Below are 23,663 nucleotides of genomic sequence, written 5' to 3' on the forward strand. Positions count from 1 at the left end.
TTTACATCGGGATTATACTCCATCTCAGTTAACAGAACAAGCTCATGTTTTAGGGTCTGGCATCAAAAAACCCCAAACAAACAAACAAACAAAAACCAGTGACTGCTTGTAATAACCAAAGTTCTTGTGTAACTTCCTATAATGACTGTAGGAATTTCAGACACATGGCTAGTCACAGGTGATGCTAGATCACCCAGGTAAGAGGCCTGAATTTTAGCTTTAGTGTCTTAATCAAAGCCACACAAATTGATATAACACTGATCATTTTATAGCAGTGAAGCCAAAGAAAATTATGAAAAGAATAAACCATCCCATGGAAGAAGAAGGAAAAAAAGAAACAATCCATTCCAGATTACAGAATTCTTGGTAGAAGAGTTGACTCTGTTAGCATAATGACTCTATCGACATACATTCATCCAACTGGAATTAGAAGTAATAAAGTCTAGAAATTTCAGAATACTTTACAAAGAGATCTTTTAAAAAGAAACTAAAGGACCTTAAAGTAAATATAAATGAAAAATTTCCCTCCAGCACAATACACAGTAAACTCTTAGCTGAGGAAAAGGATATTACACAGTCTTGCAGGAAAGTGCTTTGACCTTGTCAGAAAAGAAGTTGCAAACTGGGGTATTCCCAAAGCCTGCATAGTAATAGATCTGTTACAATTAGTATTCCATAAGTAATGTCTCTGGCATCATCAGAAGATACTGCTCATAGTGCTTGTGTTACTGGACAAATCACAACTGCATCAGAGTAGGGTCTGATCATTATCCCTCTTCAAAGGTGACAGAAAACCCTGCAAGACAGATTTGCACAGGATTTAACTTCAACACACTACACCTATGTGCCTTCACAAATCTTAATCTATATATGCAAAAAGTACTTTTATTCATCCAGACATAAGTGAGGCCATAAACCAGAGCCATTCCTTCCTGTTGTGCCAGGGCCAAGACACAACGACCCTTGAACAGTACCACCAGAATGGCTTCCCTCACTGAGAAAGAACACAAAGAGCGGCCAGTGGAATCCCCCCCAAATCATGTGACTAGAAGAAATGCAAATAACCGTTCAGAAGTGAGGCATTACTCCAGATTCAGATTTTTCCTGGAAATCTGGAAAAAATATACCTTATTTTGAATTTTTTTTCAAGATTTACATCACACAACTGAGAATGCAATGCAGTTCTCATTACATAGCATAGTGTCTGAATATCCAGCCTGCAGTTCCTTACAGAGATACCAGAACTAACTTTTAAATTAACCTGAGCCCCAGATGATGTGGCATAAATTAGTGTAAACAGAGGGCTAAGCCAATGCATTTGTACCACCTCTAATACCAAACAAGCTTGTTAAAATTAGCTTGAGTATAATGTTACACAGTGTTTTGTTAAGCAGTACAGACGTGATCTTGTGAATTAGACCATCTATGTCCTTTCTCCAGCTCTGTATTTTTTATCTGAAAGCCAGTTAAATTCTTAAAACTAAGAGATTCTGGGTCAAGTATTGTTCAACTTATTCATCAATGACCTGGATGATGGGACAGAGTGCTCCCTCATTAAGTTTGCTGATGATACAAAACTGGCAGGAGTGGCTGATACACCCGAGGGCTGTGCTGCCATTCAGAGGGACCTTGACAGGCTGGAGAACTGGGCAGAGAGGAACCTCATGGAGTTCAATCAAGAGAAATGCAGAGTCCTGCAACTAGGGAGGAACAACCCCATGCACCAGTACAGGCTAGGGGCTGACCTGCTGGAAAGCAGCTCTGTGGAGAAGGACCTGGGGGTCCTGGTGGACAACAAGTTGACCATGAGCCAGCAATGTGCCCTTACAGCCAAGAAGGCCAACGGTATCCTGGATTGCATTAGGAAGAGCTTTGCCAGCAGGTTGAAGGAGGTCATCCTCCCCCCTCTACTCAGCCCTGGTGAGGTCACTTCTGGAGTACTGTGTCCAGTTCTGGGCTCCCCAGTACAAAAGGGATGTGGCACTACTGGAGCAAGTCCAGTGGAGGGCTACTACAATGACGAAGGGACTGGAGCATCTCTCCTATGAGGAAAGGCTGAGAGAGCTGGGTATGTTCAGCCTGGAGAAGAAAAGACTGAGGGGAGATCTTATCAATGTGTGTAAGTATCTGAAGGGAGGGTGTCGAGAAGATGGGACCAGACTCTCTTCAGTGGTGCCCAGCGACAGGATGAGAGGCAACGGGCACCAACTGAAACACAGGCAGTTCCATCTGAACATGAAGAAGAACTTTATTATGCGGGTGACAGAGCACTGGAACAGGTTGCCCAGACAGGTTGTGGAGTCTCCTTCCTTGGAGATATTCAAAACCCGCCTGGACATGATCCTGTGCAACATGCTCTAGGTGACCCTGCTTGAGCAGGGGGGTTGGACTAGATGATCTCCAAAGGTCCCTTCCAACCTCAACCATTTTGTGATTCTGTGATAGTAGAGCAGTGGTGATACTTGCATAAAGCACAACTAGAAATGCCAAGTACTGTCAATTTGTTTTTTAAGAATACTATAAATTTGTGCAGAAATAAATTAAGCAAAGTTAATTTTACTTGCAATGGAAGACAGCTAAAGGAAAGAAAAACAAACTCAAGTGATGTCAGGACTTCTCTTCACAGAAATCTAGGTACCTAGACACACACATAAGCTTCTGCTAGGATTCTGAAAAGGACAAAGATACCTACTTGTTCCAACTGGTGTTTGTCACTTAACTTGTTTTCAACTGTCCTGCATATTTTACCATGCACCTATCTATGTTGTTAAGTACCTAATACCCATAAAAATCTGTCTATCAGGAAAAAATTAATTTGTTCAAATAGATTAAAATTACAGCTTAAATGAAGTAAACACAGGTAGAAGTAACTTAGTTAGAATATTGCTCAACCCATATGGGAAGAACATGCCACAAAGCTCTGAGAAAGCAGAAAAAAAATGTTAAAAGCAAGCAGGAAATATGCAAAGAGAAAAGAGGGAATAAAATAATTTTATTCATTTTTAAACATAATAGTAAATCTAAGTCATTGATAGGAGGTCTGAGTACCCAAGAGAACCGTTTAGATTTATTGTTCAGTTTAAAATGAATTAATGTTTCAGGTGCACCACTTCTGAGTTTAGAACAATCTGGTTTGAAATTATCCTTTCCAAAGTGGATAGGTTAGATGAATTACTTTTCTGTTGACATTCATGGCGTTCAAAAATTCCATATCTTCTTCCCTCAGATTAAAATCAAAAACCTGGTTTGGAGAAAAAGAGTGATGAAAACATTGCAAAGACTAGAGCACATACATACATGTTTAGTATTAGCATTCTCTAATTTAGAAAATGTCTTCATTCTAAGTACTGAATATTGATCAATTTAATATTAATTGAATGGACCATTATTTTTAAATGTTATTGTAACAAGTCTGACATATTTAGTTTTAGTGAGGATTTGTATTCTATTTTTAGATCACTAAGCTGAACATAACATTAGGAAAGGTTTAATTCCAAGTGGAAAGAATTGAAGGAGTTCAGAAAGTGACTTGAAATAGTTTTACTGGAAATCATTGCTCCCAAAACCACAAGCAACTTTAATACAGCTAACCACGATACATCTTCTTTGGTATGTATTAAAATATAGCAGAAGTTCCAGAGTGATGAAACTGTGTAAGCCAGCATTATTAAAAGTGTATGAGAAAGCTTTTGAAAACTATTTTTTTATTTCAATCATACAGAGCAGACAAAAGCCCTACTGTATCTTTTCTGCTAGGACAAACTAAAGACATGAATGGACACAATAAGTGATCTTAACATGCTATTCTGAAGTAACAGCAGTCTTAGCTGAAAAGTCTGCCATTATTTGGCAGATCATAGATACTACTTATATGTATTACTGAGGACAAAACCAGTAAAATAACCATTTCCTGAAAAACAATGTGATAATCTTCCAGGCTAATCAAAGGTATTTACATCTTGATTATAAGGCTTTTCTGATAATCATGCAAAATCTCACAGATCATGGGATAAAAAACAGACACTTGCTGTTTCACTAATATAAAGAGTTTTTTGTTTGTTTTTTACACCAGGGAAGTCAATTTATACCATAGTATATGACTGTCACAGCTATATTCCATGGAATAATCTTTCACCACCCTTAAACTGCACCTAAATCAAGTGATTTACCCTAAATTCAGCTTGGCAACAATATACTTATTCCTTTAACAGGATGAATCCAGGTCACAGAGAACCATTAGGAAAGAATGAGTTCACAGAGAAAAGAAAACAACAATCTCTGCTCTTCCTGTTACCACAAAACTGTGAAAGTAATAGTATCCCCCCCACACACACATTTCACAGCCAAGTTATGAATTTAACACCAGTTCATTATTTTGGAATTGGGAAGCCTCTGCTAGAAAGTCACAGAAATCTACTTTGCTGGAGGGAAAGAAGGGGGGGGGGGGAAGCAACCACTAGTAGGATGATATCCTGCCACCACACTCCTGCATTTCCTTTCAGTAGTTCAGCCACGAAACAGTTGTTAAAGGGCACCAGCTAGCAGAGCCCTTAGCAAGATCATAAATGATTCCTCTTGGGCACAGCTGCCTTTACTACAAAAGCCTGATGCAGGGAACCACTATCGCATGGAAAAAACATGTAACAGCCAATAAGGCAGGGAAGCAGTTACATAGGTGATTGAGATCTGGTACCAATGGATCTGTGCAAAGTCGCTTAGAGAATTACATCCCATAATGTTGGCCATGTCTAACAGTTAATAGAGTGATACAGGTTATACCACTGGTAAGTAGCATAAACATCACTGATACAAATTCATCTCAGGCTTTGTGCTCCTTTGTATTTCAGTGGGTAACAACTAGTTTTGGAGACAGTTCTCATGCTCTGGTTGCTTAGGAACTCATAACTATTCTATAATGCCCTGGTAGCTGTATTTAGTTCTGTGTGATGCTGCAGAGGGACAAGTGGCCACTGAATAAAGACAAACAGTAAGGCTGCAACATAAATATCATAAATATTACATAGGCTCACTACAAGGCAGTGCAAATGCTTCAAATTCTCTTTCAAAAGTGCAGACATTTTAAGGGAGATTGCAAAAAGTGCCAAAGATTAAGTACAAAGAAGACTCTCAGCACAGCAACAGAAAGAATTGCCAGTAGGTTGGCTTATCTTTTATTCTTACCCAACGCACTATAGCCATAGCTGTGTTCCTCAGAGCTTCCAGGCTTTGGAAGGGGTGAGGTAAGGTGGGCAGAGTTAACTGCTTGGATTCAATTAGTGGCAGCAAGTGCAACTCCATCTTAGCCCCCGCTTTTGAAAACATGGGGTTAATGTCAGCTTTCTTGTCAAAATATTTCTGCACTGCTATTTTAAAAGAAAATCAGCTGGTGTTAACCACAGTGCAAAAAGAGGGGTGGATACATTTCAGTCTTCTTGACTTAGAGGGTTTGTGAACTTATTACATATATTAGTCAGAAAAATAACATACTTGTCTTCAAATTTACATTAAGGGGACAGATACTGTAGAAACACTTCTGCAGCCTGATAAAAAAAATTCCTCAAGTATGCACTTTACAAAACCATTGCCATTATTTCTCAGTTAAAGGTTCTTAGGTGCCTTTATCGCCAGTAAAATAAAAGATGAAATTCATAAATACACAAAAAAAAGGAGAGAGGGAGCCACTCAATCAGACAGGAAGCTACTTGGCTGCACAAAAAGTGGCCTCACCCTTTCCACTGACTTTGTTTATTTTTTTCCTTTCCTTATTTGTTTCAACAGAGTTTCCATTCCATTAACAATCACAGTGCTCCTGCAAAGAAGGCTGACTGCACTTAGGTGGATAATACTGATCAGTCATTATTTTAAATAAGATAAAATTTATCTTAGCTAGAGAGGGCTGCCCTCATAAGTCATGACCATAAGTAACCTACATAACAAGGAGGAAAAAGTGCCTTGGATTTTTCAGCTGTAGTTCCTTGTCCTATTGACAAGATGATGGTTATTGTGATAAAATGGATATTTTGCTGCATCTTAACAAATGGCATTGTAGAAAGGTAGAAAAGTTTTCTCTTTAGAGAAAGCTTGTATTATGCAAGTAAGGACAGGAGGAGGAGTTTCAGCTCTGGGGAAGAACATGCATGGTATCTTTCAAAAATTCATTTGAGAGATGAAATCCTGAGTTAAAAAAGTCTTGAAAATGAGCACCTCCAGGGTACCGATCAAAGAAGAAATAAAAGATGGAGTTAAACTTCCTGGTTTTGTATGTTCAGCACTTCTATATGCCATTGGTCTTCTAGGTTCTCCTTCTATTACAGAACATCATTCTTCACTGCCAACCCAAAATCTCATCAACCATGCACTTTCCAATTGCTTATTGTCTTATTTCTTTATATTATGATGAAATTTGTAGGTACTTTGGAAATTTTGGTTTAGAAGACTTAATGTGGACTTATCGTTTTGCAGCAGCCTTTGTTTAAAAGGAAACTATCTTCCACATTTGTAACATCAATTTAGTTGTAGAGAGAAGTATAAAATACAAACCCACTGAGTTAGTCTTTCCCTGTGCAACCTGATCAAAATCAAAAGAGGATTTTCTCAGGGCTTCTACATTAGCATAATGTAAAACTTCTGAAAGCTGTATTCAAACGAAAGCAAGCTACAGCGATAAAATGCAGTATATTGCAAGCAGAGAGGCGATAACAGGATTCCGGGCTCTTGGGGGAGTTGCAGCTTCTAGCAGAAAACAATGATGGTGATTAGTGATGCCACAATGTGCAAAACAGCAGAGCACACCTGGGAGAAAGATAACATGGGTCAGCTGAGTCTTAGCACTTCAAAAGCTCATATTAGCTCAAACTACACTTGGCTTTCTACATAGTTATTACTTAAAATTTAACTCTTATTTCCATATATTGGAAGTATGGAATATTTCCATAATTCTAAAGCCACTGCCAGGTACCATAGAAATTGCTAGGGAAAAAAAAATAATAATAAAAAAGCCACCCTGGAAAAAATCCTGAAACAACAATAAGTCTGAAAATAATTAGAAAAGTGACTAAAATTAGACAAATAATTGGACTAAAACTGTAACTTTCCATAACTGTTCCCTAAATAGAATTACACTTTTATAGTGATACTGTCTCTATCCAATTATTCCTTTCATTACTTTTGTACTGCTTGGATATAATGTAGATCTGATAACAGGGTAGCTTGACTTCCTAGCAACAGCAGTTGCAAAAGCAAGAGTAAAATATCTTTGACGGAGGGAAAAATGAAATACAACGAGTTAGGAAGCCATCCTCACTGTAACCTATAGTCATCTATATGGGGGAATCAGAATGAAAATCTAGTTTAGTTGTGTTTAGCTCAGAACAGGGAGACAATCAGTCAGAAACAAGTGCAGGAAAATGAGAGCTGTTCAAGCTAATATGGGACATCCAAACATGTAGTTAGTCTTAATTAATAGCGTCCTGGTGATATTGAAGCGAAAATGTGCTAGCTTACATAGAGGTTTGTTTCACTTTGTATGCATCATTTACACATGAAAAGGGGATAGTATGTTGACATGATAACTGCTTCTTTAGAGAGAACTAGAGGTAAAACTCCAACTTCTCTTTTGTAGTTTCTGAAATAGTCTTCACTGGCAAAAAAACACTTTGGGTGAATACTAGGCAAGTGATTCACTGTGCTCCGAATTCTGATACGTTGTACAGAATCATAAGTACAACAACATAAGCACCATATTTTTGTCCTACTGCTAAAATCTGAGCAAACTATTACACTAGGGTATTGTCCTATAAAGTGACTTTTCAGAAGAATTAGCTGATACCCAGAGGTAGAAAGGTTTATCTGTGTACATTTCACCAAGGCTACCATCATTTTCTGCAAATGCTACAAAACCCTAAAAATGACCTTAATTGTATAAATACGTCTTACTTTTTGGAAATACTGGACCCCTCATCACACCAGTTAAGCCAGATACATTGCAACTTTTAGACACCTAAACTTGCATTCTCAGATATTGAAGCACCCCAAACTGCAGGCCACATTTGAAAAGCTGGAAAATAATCTCTACTGTGTAGATTGCTCATCTTTTGGGGGACAGTACATTGTAGAGGTATTAATTAATGAGGGCAGCATTTCATAAAAGACCTTGTATTTTTAAAATGACACAATGGTTCAAGAGGCAAACCCAGACAAATCGTCTCTGAAATGTTTACAGATAATAACCAGCAAATTATGCTGAGGAGCTGTTATCAAAAAGAAAAAAAATCTCTGTATTTTAGTCAAGCTGTATGAAGCTCTGCTTTGAGGACAAACAATGCAGGCTAGAATACATGATTGCTGTAAGTTGTTTCTTGATAAAAAACTAAGGAACTTTGTTTCATGATATGAATAAAGCAGAACAGCACTGGGAAAACTGTGTCAGGAAGTCCACACACAATATAAATCATAGTCAGATTTTCCATACCTTTCTAGACACAGGAACTCCTAAAATATCAAACCAATGTGAGTAGAAGTCAAATACTCAGTGGATAAAAGACTCTGCAGGTATATTTCTGAAAACATATCTATAAACTATGTATGTGAGTACATATGTGTGTGTACACACACACACACACTTTTATATGTTTATATATATTTATATGTTTATATATTTTTATATATATGTGTGTGTGTGTATACACACACATATGTATACACATATTTTACGATAAAATCTGAGGAACAGTATATTTGTTAATGAGATCTCCTGGACAAAGTGAAAGCCAGACTAATTCTTACTAAAAGCTAAACAAAACTCACCAGAATTTAGAATAGGAGAAAGAGATTAGTAATAATGAAGATGCCTCTTTGTCTGGCTCTTAGAGCTTGCTGCTCAACTTAAGTCATGCAAATAGTTTATCTGTACATGGATTTCTCTGGAAGGGCTGCTACTTTGTTATGCCCCGAGGCTGGTAAATAATACGCCTAAAGCTCTCTGAGGCAACTCAATTACTATGCAATAATACCCATGCCACACTTTTTTTTATGATGCTCTTATGTATTGCTTATTACAGTGGGATCATGTTCTCACTGTAGCTTTGTAGGTAGTAATGTAATAATAAAGGTATTTATATATTTTTCTCACCCAGCTTTTTCTTCTTTGTACATTGTAACCCTCTAACAAAGTATGTGACAACTTATTTTGTACTTAACACCTGCATTGTACACTAATGCTTTTTATTTTTTAAGAAGTGTTATCTCCTCGTGTTCTTTCTTAAATGACCTGATGCAAGGCCAATGATATAAATAGCAGGCTTTGCACAGGCTTCAGTGAACTGTCGATCAGGATTTTAGATGGAAACGCAAGATCTCTGTATGAAAGTATTACCCCCAACAAAGTCTTTTGTCCGTTATCAGTGTTAAGGATTTCAAATCAGTTATCATTAATACCTGCAATTAAGCTTACAATTACATTCTTATTGTAACCTTCTCTGAAGGTAAGTCACATGGGGTGACTCACTGATCTCTGACAAAGGAAAAAGCTCAAACCTTCATTCACACAATAAGGCCTGGGTCCCAGGAAACATGTCTGCCATCATGCATGCCATTTAGAATTTCAACATCATCTTCTGCTATTGTAAAATCAAACACCTATGGGAATGCATATATAGTTAACATCATGGATAGAATCAGGAGCGTTCATATTAAACTCACCAAGATTCATTTAAAATTGAGGCAGGATTTTTCTAAATTTTTTCCTTTTGAAAATTATTCAGAATTTTTCTCACAGACAAGTATCATTCTATTAAGTTGACAGGCTCCACTGGCTCATTTGCTCCTTTGTGACTCTCATTTTCATTTGTAGACTCTGGTAGATGATTTCATAGCACTCTGGCCTCAGGCAAGGGTCCAAGACAGTGGTAATATCAAAGTGGTTTTTGACAGCAGTCTGTATGGTCATTAGCAAAGGTATATGAACATCCTGACTGCAATCCCCCTGGAAACATGAGCTCAGTGTTTCTCTGTTACATTCAGTTGGTCAGTTCTTTTCCTCAGAACTTCAGCCAATGAAAGAATTATTAGAAGTATCAGGACTTTCACAAAGCTTGCAAAACAAAGATTGTATTTCTCTTTACCTTGTCTCTGCCTACTTAGACAAAACACTTTTGGATCAGCCACTACTGAAAGAGTGCCATAGCTCCTCAGTACTAACTCTAACTTGAAAGCAACCACCTGCCTCCATGCATAGGTTCTTAGAGCCACTAAGTTCTCCTGTGGTGAGGCCTGCAACATGAATGTTAGTGCCAGTGTTTTCTTAGCAGGTGTCTTATTCAGATATTATCACTTCAAAACTGAAGTTGCTCTAAAGTCTCTGTAGTGTTTGTCAGAGCTCCTTCATACCCAACAAAAAAATCCCGTGGAGCCTGAATTGCTGCCAAAGGAGCTCCTCCCATCCCACATTAGCCAGGGATCGCTGGCTGCTAGCGTGCCTCTTTGTAGTCAAACCTCAGTGCTCAGGCTTTTTAAATCCAAACCACGGACCAGCCACTGAACTAGAAATACTATTTAATATATTATATACTCAGGGCTTAATGATGTCCATGTTTTCCCCAAACCAGAACAGCAATGGTATAGATTTAGGCCAACCCACTGGGGTGGGGTAAAAAAGAAGGGGAGATATGATAAATGGTGTCAGATAACTGTGCCAGTTTTTTTTCCCATCCTAAGTGTTTTAGGTTTTGCCACAATGCAACCCCTCAGTTGTGCTAAACCAGTTAGTGGGGCCACACAGTAAACTTTGTAAAGCACACAGAATTAATCTGGGTTCAAATTAATTGGGGAGAGGGAGGGGAAAGGAGGGATTTTTAATCTGGATTAGTTCTCTGATCTGGTTCACAAAACAGTACCACAAACAGCTGTGCCTCCACCATAGAAGGCAGAGTAGATGGCAGAATAAACAGTCAGGGTAGGAGCTACATAACAAGCATAGCCACCAAAAGAAAACTTCATTATGTTTGTGTTAATTTACACATACACACAGTCAGTGATTAACTGGAGGTAAGAAGATTCTTGTTTTCTTGCAGAGTTTGTTCCTGATCTGCAAAACAGTTCATACCCGTAAAATATTTTTGGAGGTAACAACAAGGTTATTGTGGGACTTTTTCCCCCAAGAAAAGCTTTCTCTAGTCCTTCAGATTAGAGGAATGGAGGGAAGGAGATATGAATTAAAGACATTTGGTATAAAAAAGGAGGAGGAGGGATGCTGCCAATTCCCTTTCTCACTTCTACTTTGTCCATCACCTGCACGCTGGGACCTCCCTGCAAGCCAATGGGAAGAAGGCAGGGGAAGAGTCAGCTCTGCCAGTACTGTGACTTCCTTAAAAGGGCTCCTGGGACCCCCTCCAGCGTTTTGCAGCTTTCAGACAGTGTCTGTGCACTATGCATAGCGTACAAACAAATTCCTTCCATTTGACTCTTGTGTGCCTATCACAAAAAGGACCTATCCATAACTGGAATATGTTGTTCTATCACCATCCAAGTAATAAATAAAAATATTAATAGTAAAAGTTAACTATGAAAGCTCTCTGTATGGATACCTTTTTTGCACATAGTAATTAAAATCCCATTTGATTTCTGAGATTTGTGGATTACAGTATTCTACTACACTGCAGTAATTTTATGCTACTATAATTTGACAATTTTAACTGATTTGCCTGATGTAAAACTGGCATAGGAAAATGGGCAGGCATACCCAAGTATTAAAAACAACAATAATTCGGATATTACTCAGACTTGAGTGCGTAACCAAATCTTACCTTGCAGTTTTCCTGTATCCTTTCCGCTCTTGTGGACTTTGGAATAGTGACAACCCCGTTCTGAAAAACACCTCATCATTAAAACTTATAGATAGTTTCAAGGAAAGTAATCTCATTTTCAAAACATTTCAATACATTCTTCATGCCTTCTGAGGTTTTCATTTTACTTTTCAGATGTCACTGACATTTCTACATGCAACTATTTGTAATTGCAGTTATACACACTGCATTAAATTCCAACACAGATTACACGGTTTATGTCAACTTAATGCACTTATTTCACTGCTTACTGCTTTTTTTTGAGCTACAGAAAGGGAATGATGCCACTCACTGATTGTGACATTTAGTTGGAAAACATCTCTTTTATCAGTGGTTCCTTTTATTCTCTACAATCAGATTCTTCACACATGTAAAATACTGCCATGTTTGTGTACTACATTCCAAGCTTCCAGTACAGCACAGTTGGCTCACGGGACATCTGCATATTAAAGGCAACAATCCTTTCTGTACAAGTTTCAGACTGATGTACAGAAAACAAACTGTTTACTTTTTTTTTTTTTTCCCCAAGAGAGGAGTTAGGTTTTTACTGCCATCCTCCATTACCTGTATACTCCAGCGTATGCAAATCTGCGCTGGAGTTCTGCCATATTTCTTTGCCAGCTGAATAATAGTAGGATGAGTGAGTGCTTCACCTTTGGCTAAAGGACAGTAGCCTTCAAAAACAATATTTTTGCTCCTACAATAATCCACCAGCTCCTGAGGTCTTTGGAAAGGGTGGTATTCAACCTTAGATAAACAGGAAGAAACTGTTAATAAAAACTTTGAGAGTACATTTAGGAGAAATTATCATTAATAAATAACATTTTTGCCCTGTCTTCTTAAGAATACATGAATGAAATCACTACTGCTGGGAGATTTATGTAAGCTATCAATTTTAGAAGACATGCGGAGGGTAACAATCCACAAATACTTTGTCATTAACTTACACAGTCATTTACTACATATTTTATGCTTCCCCCAAGAAGGAAGCTGTATGGAGCAGCCGTTTTCTCTGCCTGCAGCTGGATTTGCCCTCCTGTTCTCAGGTAATGAGGACTGCACGGTGTTTGAGGAATATACGTAAATGCATAGTGAGAGTCAGTCTTGGGTCATTTTTATTGGTGATTTGAGGCTACCTTATCTTCCCTAAATACTCCCTTTCCCATTTGTTGATCCTCTGAGCTGTAAAGGCTAGTGTGTGCATGTGTGTATAACGGACTGACCAAAACAATTTGTCTAGGACTGGGGCCTGACCTCTGCTTGGAATGGATACACAGCAAACCCTGTGTCCTAGCTCTGCCTGGCGTCCCAGCCAGCGTCTGGGGGAGCAGAAGCAGCTGTGGAAGGAGGTGTGCAGGAGACCCTTGGTAGGAAGGAAGACTGAGCTGCCAAGAACCAGTCAAGAGAGAAAAAGTAACAAGATACAAAGACATAGTTGTAGGAAGCAAAAGAAAACAAAGCTTACTGAAAAATAAGGGGGGGAAAAAAAAAAGAGGGATTTCAAAAGAGTCAAGTAGCCTGGCATTTAGCCGAACCAAAACCGAACCTCTTTATTATTCCTTATTACATTTAAAAATATATATATTTCACAGCATATACACTGTTAGAAACACACCTTCCTTTGCACTCAGATGAAGGTGAATGGCGTTTTCTTTTATAAACTAGGACACAACCATGTGATGTGGCCTTAGCTCAACTAGCTGTCACCAATGTTCCAGAGATCCAGCTCCTGTGCATTCTGAAGAAACATTCTTTTGAACAATTACCTCAACACATGGAATCTGGAAATTTTCTTCTACCATAAAAGGGACAAATGAACATTTCCTGTTTCTCATCTTTAGTACATGTTGTCTTTTCCGACAACAATAGCCAGGAACAATAGGCTGGCACTCATTCAATATATGCTGAGAAAAAAACGTGCCCCTCGAAGGCTGGGCTGAGTCAGCCGAAAGTTGCTATGATCTAAATTACTAGGTGGACTCAGGACCAAGGTTCAAGCAGCAGACACATCCATGTCTTCAACCTTTGATGTTTCTTGACCTTTGAGTGGCCTTTGTCTTTCATGTTTATATTTGTAAGACCAGTGTTTAGGTCACACATTTATTAACTTTTTTTGCATCTGAGCTGACTAGAAAATATTCCAATTGTGCGTTATGCAAAATGGTGAGGAAAAGAAAGAATGAACAAGCAGTTCCTTTCAAAATACTGATTAACCAAGTCCAAAGCAAGCCTCCTGTACGTGCTCCTTATCAGGCTACACTACGACAAAACTGAGTATTTCAGAGAAACAACAAGTACTCTCTTAGGGAAGGTAGAATTTTATACTGATTATTAAATACAGGTACAAAATGAAGTGTCTTCAAAAATATTAATAAAATGTGAACATTGGGATCTAATAAAAATGTTTAAAAATATTATCTAGAGGGTGTATTGCTGAATTAATACAGTAGTAATAAGTAATTTTAGTAGAAATTACTTGTATAACACATAACATAGCCTAGAAAATATTAAATAGTGACTGATTTAGGGTCAAATGCTGAAAAATCTGGAATATCTGTATGGCTTCAGGTGACTTATTAAACATTTACTACTAATACAACTACAAGTAGAATTTAGCCACAGGTCTAATAAGGACTCTAAGGAGCCGAGCTCCAGATTACCCCATAACCAGTCAAAGCAGTCCCCTGCCAGCATGACAAGCAGAACAGCGCAACAACCGCTTCTTGCCTGAAAAAAATTGTACTTTGTTTCCTCTGCTGAATCAAGACTCTTACATTTTGTGAGCTGAATTTTGCACACACAGTTGCCTGTTGGTAGGTGCAAGTAATTCTTTTGTATCAAAAACATTACTAAACATAAAAAAAAAAAACACATGAAAAACAAATTCAAAAATAATTATTTTTCTTCAAACATTTCCGGAAGATTCTAGCAGCTTCTGAACGCAAGAGAATAGCATCCTGAGCTAGCAGAGGCGTAGGGTGGGCAGCCAGTACGCGCTTCCCCTCATAATAATACTAACTCCGACTTCCTGGCCTGCGCCGCCCTTGCTATTTTAGTCCCCAGCCTTTTCTCAGGCAAGGACTCCCAGTCGTATGGTGGCGGAGCACGATCCTGATCTTTTCTGGCACTCTATGCTGAGCGATTTCTGGGTAAAGTCTGGCATGTGCTTAACAGCAGTTTGCGGTTCCCATTACTGACGCCTTCCCAGGTGCTCCCGGCTAGCCAGAGGGGAGCGCCAAGGAAGCGGCCGGAGCACAAGGGGGAAGAGTCGGGCCGGGCCGGAGACGACCCTGGCGGCCCGACCCTGCGGGGGTCAGGGCCATCATCGGGCCTTGTTCTTTCCACCCTGCTGCAGGTCCCTCACATCTTTTCACCTGGCAAAGTTTTCCCACGTCTGGACTTCAGGCAGCTTTTCAAGGGGAATGCACAGTCTTCTAATTATTTTTCTTTAGAAAATTAAAATTTAAGCCCAGAAATGAGGCTCTTCTATAGAGCAAGAGTAGGTAAGTTTACATACAAAGGGACTGTTTCCTGAGGCCTCAAACACTAAAATACATTTCTACCTTGTACAAGTCTACCTAACAGCGTATAAGGCTCAATGTTAACACGGATATTAACATTACTTAAATCACTCTGAGCTTATTACACAGTAATTCGCACTTCTATAAAAGCAGAGAAATACTGACAAACACTCCTACCCGGAATCTGGAGAGTAACAGCTTATATCTGGATTCAGTATATGGTCTTAGTAAATGAAATGTACACATAAATTAAATTCTTAGGAAAATGTACCTTTTCCCCTAACGAGCGACAGGCACAAGGAACTGCAAAGAGGCTGTATCCTCCTGGACCACAAATCCAGACTTACCACTGCCAAGTCGGTTACATCTGGGATAGAAACCTGTAACTTCTAGGCTGTATGTTTCATTCTATACGATGCTAGAATAAAATATTTATTGTGGTTTTGTATAGTGATTCACAGTATTTTTTTAAATTGTAACTGGTTATCTTAAAAGTTGCTTACTTACTACTACATGCCTTAACAAGACTATATTCTTGAAAAGCCTGGTCTCTCCCACTTTGTTAAAGAACATGATGAAACTGTTTCATCCAGGAACCAAAAAGAGAAGCAATGCTTACCACCTGGTTTGTAAAGACTACAAAGTCTGATAAAGAACCGCTTTTCTCCTGTCTTCCTACTTCCTCCTCATCACAGAAAAATAACTTTCAATTTTAACATAATGATAAGAACTTTTGGAGTTGAGAGAACACCCTCAATTCTAAATGCAATTTTACAAGGACTAATAGGGAAGTGATTTTCCTTCATTTGTTTCTTAATAATCAGTTTCTATACAACAATTGTTTGCAAATGTTTTGTATTAAGAAATAAAGTTCATTAAAAAAAAAAGTAGGCAATTTTATGCATCAATATAGCAAAGATTTTTTGGTATTATAGAATACTGGTGTCTAAGATAAGCATTAAGCATAGCACTTCTAGTCTCAATTTCAGCTTAGGAATTCATTAGTTACTTGGTAGTGCTTAAGTAATCTCTTTATCAAACTCAGCAACTGAAGTGTCTCCTCTCCAGCACTAAGCAAGAAACAGAATAAATGCTATTTTGAGGATACTCTAAAGTACAGCTTGTAAGACTCCTGTAACTCTGAAAAGCGTAAATTAATGCTATAGAATTTTTTAATGAAAGTGTTCAAAGTGGAGCAGTTTGCAGCGGTATGGTTGGTTTTTGTTTTTAACTTGAAACAACGCTGCACATCACCTTAAGTAAATGGCAGAATGCTGAGAAAAAGAGATTGCTTTCTGAACAACAATTTTTTGTTGAATTTGGTTGATGAAAACATCTAATCAGCTAAAACTGACTGTCAGAATACAGCAAGGAACACACATACACACTGTCACTATCAATCTTGCACTATCACTACTGTCTCAACATTTTGTCTCCCTTTTTTCAGCCACAGAACAAAAAGATGCCATCAAATATCAAGAAGCAACTTTGCTCCACTACTACTTCTGATGCATAATGACATTGTAAGACTTTGATATTGTGGGTAAGACAAAGTTTGGGAAAGAAATCCAAGGCTTTGATTACTTTTTTTTTTTTTTTTTTTGGTCTTGTAGTGATTTAATAGGGCATTGAAAGGCTATTCTCATTTAACAGCCAGTAACAATTTCTGCCAAACTCCAGTAAGGCTTTGGAGGTGCGTATTTCTGAAGAGGAGACAGCTTAACCTTGGCAAACTCATTGATTCTTTAACAATCATCAACCTGCCTGTCTTTAGTCATACTTCAATGGCTTATTTTGAGTAACTGAACTTAAATAGTTTATTGGCTTTTATATTTTATTTGATTTTAGGTTAATTTAACATTACCCACAACTACCATTTAGTAACCCAGTCCACACTCTCACACAGTCCAGAACAGAATTCCTTTACTTGCTTATAAAATATTTGATTATTTGTAATACACTAAAAGATAATCTCCATTTTGAAAACAACACATTTCAGTCTTTCAGCTCTACGAGAAAAGTGTGTCACAACCACCAGAAATGGACACATCTCCATCAACAGCCAACCACAAAGAGAAGGAAAGGCAGAAAGACTGAACCTGAAATAACCACTATTTTTTCCAAATTTTATTTCTTTTCTTTCTTTTTTATATTTTGCTGCTTTGTAATTGTCTACATATGACAAACAGCTCTAAGAAATAGAAGAGGCAAGCACAGCAGGAATCACACTGCTATACAGACATGAACAGAAAAAATTGTTTCTTTTTGTCTGCAGCATACACAGAGTCTTGAGGTCAGCAGAAAACAGATTTTTGGTTCTGACAGCCATCTTCCAGGCAACCTTATTGCGGCCATTTATGACATGATACCATAATCAGCTGCCAGAAATCCTCACCACCTGTAGCAGGGGGGAAAACATGTGTCTGCCCTTGAGCCATTGCAGTCGCCTGCTCTGTGTTCGCATACAGACATTTTCACTGGCAGTAGGTGACAGGAACTGGGGCAGGAATTTCCCGCACAGCTGTGGCAGACAACTGCAATGAGGGACCAGTTGTCTGTGCCCTGGAAGCCTGCTGTTACGTAGGTGGCAACCTTTTATCTGCCTAGAGCAGCAAAAAACCTTGCCTGGGCCCTGGCAGTATCTTCCTAAATGAGCAGTTCACTGAATTTAAGGTGATCTTGCTGATGAAATCAGGGGGGGAGCAAAGGTAACAACACACACTTCGATGGATACCTAATTCACCTCAGGGTTTCAGTGTTGCTTAGAGGAATTATTTATAGTATTTGAGCACAGGCTCTCAAAAAGCTCATTCACTCTGGAGATGCTAGATGTTTCATGCTACTGGAATTTTACTTCTCTGCTGTTAGCATCAAAAGCTGGCACACTGACTTTTCGTTTGTTTGTGCCTCAAAACCAGCCACAAATAAGTAGCCTGGGCAGAACAGGGGAAAGGAAGAGGGACTTATTTTATTATTATTTTTTTTCAGTTCAGGTGGCCTTCCTAACATGTGGATTTTGATTTAGTGAAATAAAAGGGAAGAAAATGCAAGAATAAGGCTAGTGGAGTCTGGTCTTTCAGACAGGGTGAGGAGGAGAGGATTATTAAAAAACAAAAACACCAAACTCAAATACTTTTAATACATTTATCCACTCACCTGATTAACGTGTGGGATAACCACACAGTCTTCCTCTAGTTGCTCCAGATGACTGATAAGAAAGTTGCTTACACCAATTGATCTGCATAAACCTAACAAGAGAAACAGAACAAGAAAAAGTTCTAGGACAATCCTAACTATTTGGGAAGATAACTTAAAAAAATATCACTTTCAAGACGCAAAATGACTGTGACTGCACACACCCATTCTGTATAGCAGAAACAAAAAAACCCTGAAATCTGGTTTGACAGCATTATCTGAAAGCATGGTTCCGTCACAGTCACACTAGGAAACCATTTTATAATCTAAACACACTGGAAGCTCCCCAGTGTATAAAAACTCCAAGCTAAATTCTGGGAAAGGCTAATGTAGTGTAAGCAAAGAACAATTGCACTTCAGCAGAATGAAAAGAAGGAAATGGTGTTCTGAGCAGCTTGCCAAAACTAAAGTGGAACATTTGCAGAAGACTAATAAGGTGTGAGTAACAAACACAAGGACATGCAGTCCAAATGAACTATATAACCCTGCTTACATTTCTATTAGATTGTTATTATTACAAAGATGTTACATAAAACTCAGTAAAAAAGTTAGAATTAAATAAGCAGTATCTAACAAGAATCAAGAAACTGAAACTGTAGGAAGAAGAATCTGTATCAGGACTGCTAGATTTCTTAGCTCCTGTTGACATGCAAATGAAAATAAAACTGCACATAGATGACATGAGGGTTATTTTTAAAATAAGCCTTACGCGTGTATGCATGCACATCAATTAAGTGTTGACAGCCCTGAAATCAGATGTCTTCCTTTGAACTTCAGATATGATAAAGCACACTTCCCAATATTGGCCTGCTACCACACCTCAACTCTGACTACTCTTCAGTAGTTTGGTTCTTATTCTGTGCTAACACAGTTAATATGGAAACCACCTGTGGTCAGGCTACTAGTGGTCTCTTTAGGCTGTGGATTCTGTGGACTATGAATCAGACTCATTTCTTAAGTCTGTGAACTTTGTCTTCATTGATTTGATCTGGATTTCAGTTAGTAACTCTCCAGATGGAAAGTCTATTTCAAGTCACATAAACACAGGAGTTCAATCACTGTATTTAATTCAATATTTCTCCCAACCAATTCTATACAAGGTATGTGCATGTCCTCATCTATGTATATGCATACAAATATCTATAACAAAAAAGAAAGGAATTAAGCCAAATGGTATACTGTTTATTTTGGGGGGAAAAAAGACATTGGGCAATTTCAGACATCTGATGTCAAACGAACTATGTCCGAACCAACTCTGCCTTCATCCCACAGTTAGAACCACCACTATCTTGAGGTCAGTGGGGAACTCTGTGGAGCTGCCTTGAAACTGAACCTCAGATACTGACTCACATACAGCACTCATTAATGCAACTGGCACATACGAATACATTAAAAGGAAGAATCTACCCTGAGAATAAAGCTAATGAAAATGCTGGAGGGAAGTGTACTATGCATGTACTTATTTTTAAAATGCACATATGTTTTATGTATAAAAAGTAATTCATAAGTAGACTAAATTGTCATTTAAATAAAAAATGACCTATAGGATTACAAAATATCTTGAATTTGCAGGTTAGATTTAGCTGGACAAAATAAAGAAATTTAATTGTTCTAGTCTTCTCCGTTTAAATTCCAAAAATGAAGTTACAGTTTACTGCTAATTATTATAACCACATTGTTAAAGCCCTGAAAAATAAGTTTTGTATTTGAAAAGCCACTAACCATATAAATATGAGCAACTCTACTACAACGTTGCTTTTACATATTTTGGCAGCACAAGCAGTTAAGTCTGTAAAACCTGCATGCCTACTATCACTTTTTAATGTGGTTTCTTTTGTGGAATACAAAGGTAAAAAATACATTAACAAGTAAAACTCTAGATAGCTTTCACTTACAGATATGATCACTGCTCAAGACGTGTAACATAATCAGGTTATAACCTACACTACAGCAATTTGCATAATTTGTATTTAATCTGTCAGGAGGAGTGACACACGAGCTTTTGACTTCTGCTGACAAACAATCCTGGAGCGTCAACACTAATAAATCATCATGCCAAAGAAGTCTGAAAAACATTGTCAGTTTTAACACAGTGGTGAACCAAAATTTTGCACACTATTTTTGAGAGCTAAGGAGTTATAAAAAAACAGGCTGTTACTGCCCTTGAAGAATAAAGCTTTTACTTCAGACTAAAACACAAACAAAACTTAATCGCAGAAGTGAAAGCTGGAAGGGCTTATTAGACTTCTTGCCCATTCCCGCGAAAAGCTAGCAGTTTTCTTCCCTATGTTATACACAGTGTTTTGCTTCTTACAAACTTTTAGTGGAAGTCTGCAACTTTACTTGGAAGGTTGTTCCACGGTCTCATTGCATTCAGTGTTAAGTTTGTTAGAGCTCCCATCAAGAAGCTTCAGTTCAGTTATGTTTAGTTTTAAAAGTCATCTGAGTCACCTCTACTAAAATCAATATCATGGCACTACTGTATTTAGAGCAATATTGCAGAGAGAAGGCTGAATTCAAAACAGACAAGAAAGTCAAAATTTTCCCAGGGAATAAATAAATAAATAAACAAATGTTTTTGTGGAAACAGCATTTTATCTTTTTTTTAAATGAAAGATGACTGAAATATTTCAATTTCATTAAAGCCACATATTTTGTTTTGCTAAAGTTAGAACCCTTCATTTCAACTTCACTGGTTTGCTTTTGGCTACAAGTCTAAAACATAAAAGTTATATTGTAATTTAATACAAAAGTCAAAACACTTAAAATACAATAAATATGAAAACAATTACACAGTCTGACTATAAAAAAATCTTATTCCAACACACATGGGTAACATGAATTTGAAACACTGGAATTTCCTGAAAAATGAAGAGTCTAAATTTCAACTGATGATCAATGGATTCTCTTTCAGAGAGGGCAGGGAGTGCTTCCATTTACTTGACTGAAAATTAATACATTTGCCCTACATTGCTCAGATCTGGAAAAGACTGCTTTAATCAGGAAATTATACAGAATTATTTCCATGTTTACATCTGCTGAATTAATTCCTAAGAATAAAGAATCAGATAGAAAATGATTGGCAAGAAAATGAAGGACTGACTAGCTCCTGGGCCTCATCTGTCAGACCTAACACTTATGACTACATACATCAAACAAGATACATGAAATTACCACATCAGCAGTAGAAATAAAAAAAATACATACTGAGGAATCCAATGTGTTTAATAGTCATTAATTCTTCTAGTACCTCAAAATATTTAAAGCCATACCACAGGCTTCATGTTTAATTGCTGTGCTTTGTTGCAGGCATCACAAAAAATGCCCAGGTTTGGAATAAGCAGCTCAAGATTCCTCTCAGTTAAGGGAATACCTTAACAGGTTCTCTATCAACCTCTCCTTAGACACAAATAATGCCCTGATAAGACACAGAACAGGAGGTAAGGAGGGCCAGAACACAATTTTTATCATTTACACCTTTCTGGTGTAAAGGTTTTTATTAGCAGAAACTCAAAAATTCTTAGACTAGTCTAACTTGCATTAGGGACCAATTTCTCCTTTGGGTTAACTGGAAGAGATGAAGAAACAGGATTAGTTTACTACAGGATAATATACATGTGATATGAACATTTCTGCACCTCTCCCTCAATAAGTTTAGTTTTGCTGCAATTGGAGACTGTAAGATTCAAACTATGTTACATCTACTTGCATAATATCAATATTTAAGCTCTTGTCTACTTAAGAACTTCTTCTAACACTTGCATTTAAAACAATAAAACATGTGTTTGTATTTTTTTCTATATAAAAAGACTCAACCTTAGGGGACATTTGCCTAAAAGGTTCCTCACACATTTGCCTAAAAGGTTCCTCACACATTTGCCTAAAAGGTTCCTCACACATTTGCCTTGAAACAGCTATGACGGTGGGAAAGGACCGAATGGGGACACGTCTCTTCTTGCCTCTCTCAGGGACCTCTGACATGGTCAGGTTCCCCAGAGTTTGTGTCATGGATCTCAAACCCTCAGAACTCTGTTGAAATGGGAAAAAGAAGGTGTTTATTTTCAATTTAATACCAATTTAGTGAGCTTAAAAATCCCATTTCAGACAATTCAGGCACAATTCATGTCCTAGCTGTTACGGTAGCAGGTGCTTTTAAAAGCTATACTTCCTTTGACTTCGCCAATTTAGCAAGTCCTGAAGTTCAAGTCCCCCTGAGTCAAGCATCGTAAAATGCTACTTAAGATGCCTCCAAAAGTACAGTTTTAAAATATACATTTATACTGCCTTATTTACAGAGTCACAGAGCTTTGACTCAGGGAGAAAAAGTATCCTCCTTATCTGCTTGAGGAAATGAGTGGTTTGGCCCATATGAAGCAGAGTTTGAGAAAGTGTCACATGCAATAAACAGACAGTTTGCAATTCCCCATCAGCTCCTAAGGCTTACTGCAGTTTTGCCCAATTCCTTGAGGTTCTAACTTCACAGGCTTAAAGGAAAACTGGGCAGTAATGCTTCCTGTATGCATGTTAAAAATTGGCTAAGTAGTGCACAATGGTGAACAGAAATTTTCATCCAGTTTTGAAAAACTGTCATGAAATTCTGCAAGACAAATTTGAAAACATATTGGCCTTCAAAATAATGGTTGATGATAATTGAAGAATTAATTAATATCTTTCTTATTATACACACAATCATCTTGGCCTCCAGCATATACGGGAGTAATTTCACCAGACTGTATTACCCCCAGCTGCTGTGAAGCAATACCTCAAGCCAACAGACTGTCTCACAATGCAGTGGTGTATTAAGCTTAACACACTTTTTATAGCAACCTAGAGAATGATTGATTATTTCTTCCTTTACTTAGTATAATACCAAATTAGAGTTTGATGGGCACTGTTAGTCTTGCCACAATAAAGCATAAATATACCATCTTGGCACCACAACATTGTTTTATTACAATAATGAGCCTTATCTTTCTCGAGCACTACTATGGACTTTTATCAGACTTCTAAAGACCTTCTGAAATACTAACTGTACAAAGTTCAGATCAAAAAATGTTTTTAAATGACAAAACTGGATACTGGGTTTGTGGAGCCAATTTTCCTCCCC

General features: G+C 37.8%; 1 protein-coding gene across 9 annotated transcripts in view; it reads right to left on the reverse strand.

Moving 5' to 3' along the window:
• Window positions 1-246: 246 nt before the first annotated feature.
• Window positions 247-23,663, reverse strand: part of LOC106499745 (uncharacterized oxidoreductase ZK1290.5-like) — a 57,937-nt gene continuing 34,520 nt past the window's right edge. For 2 of the 9 annotated variants that reach the window (XR_010884858.1, XR_010884856.1), the window contains 5 exons: window positions 18,518-18,609; window positions 12,405-12,587; window positions 11,802-11,861; window positions 6,541-6,732; window positions 3,161-3,241 (listed from right to left, as the gene is read on the reverse strand). Coding sequence is in view for 6 of the 9 variants with exons in the window: in XM_013961292.2 (XP_013816746.2) it covers window positions 3,140-3,241; window positions 11,802-11,861; window positions 12,405-12,587; window positions 18,518-18,609 (437 nt within the window). In the remaining 3 variants the exon portion in view is untranslated. Of the gene's footprint in view, window positions 797-2,972; window positions 3,242-6,540; window positions 6,793-9,534; window positions 9,637-11,801; window positions 11,862-12,404; window positions 12,588-18,517; window positions 18,610-23,663 lie in introns of those variants that run through there. The other 7 variants (XM_067300837.1, XR_010884857.1, XM_013961293.2 and 4 more) reach the window with 7 other exon arrangements.

The sequence above is a fragment of the Apteryx mantelli genome, chromosome 8, assembly GCF_036417845.1.
Source record: "Apteryx mantelli isolate bAptMan1 chromosome 8, bAptMan1.hap1, whole genome shotgun sequence".
NCBI lineage: Eukaryota > Metazoa > Chordata > Aves > Apterygiformes > Apterygidae > Apteryx > Apteryx mantelli.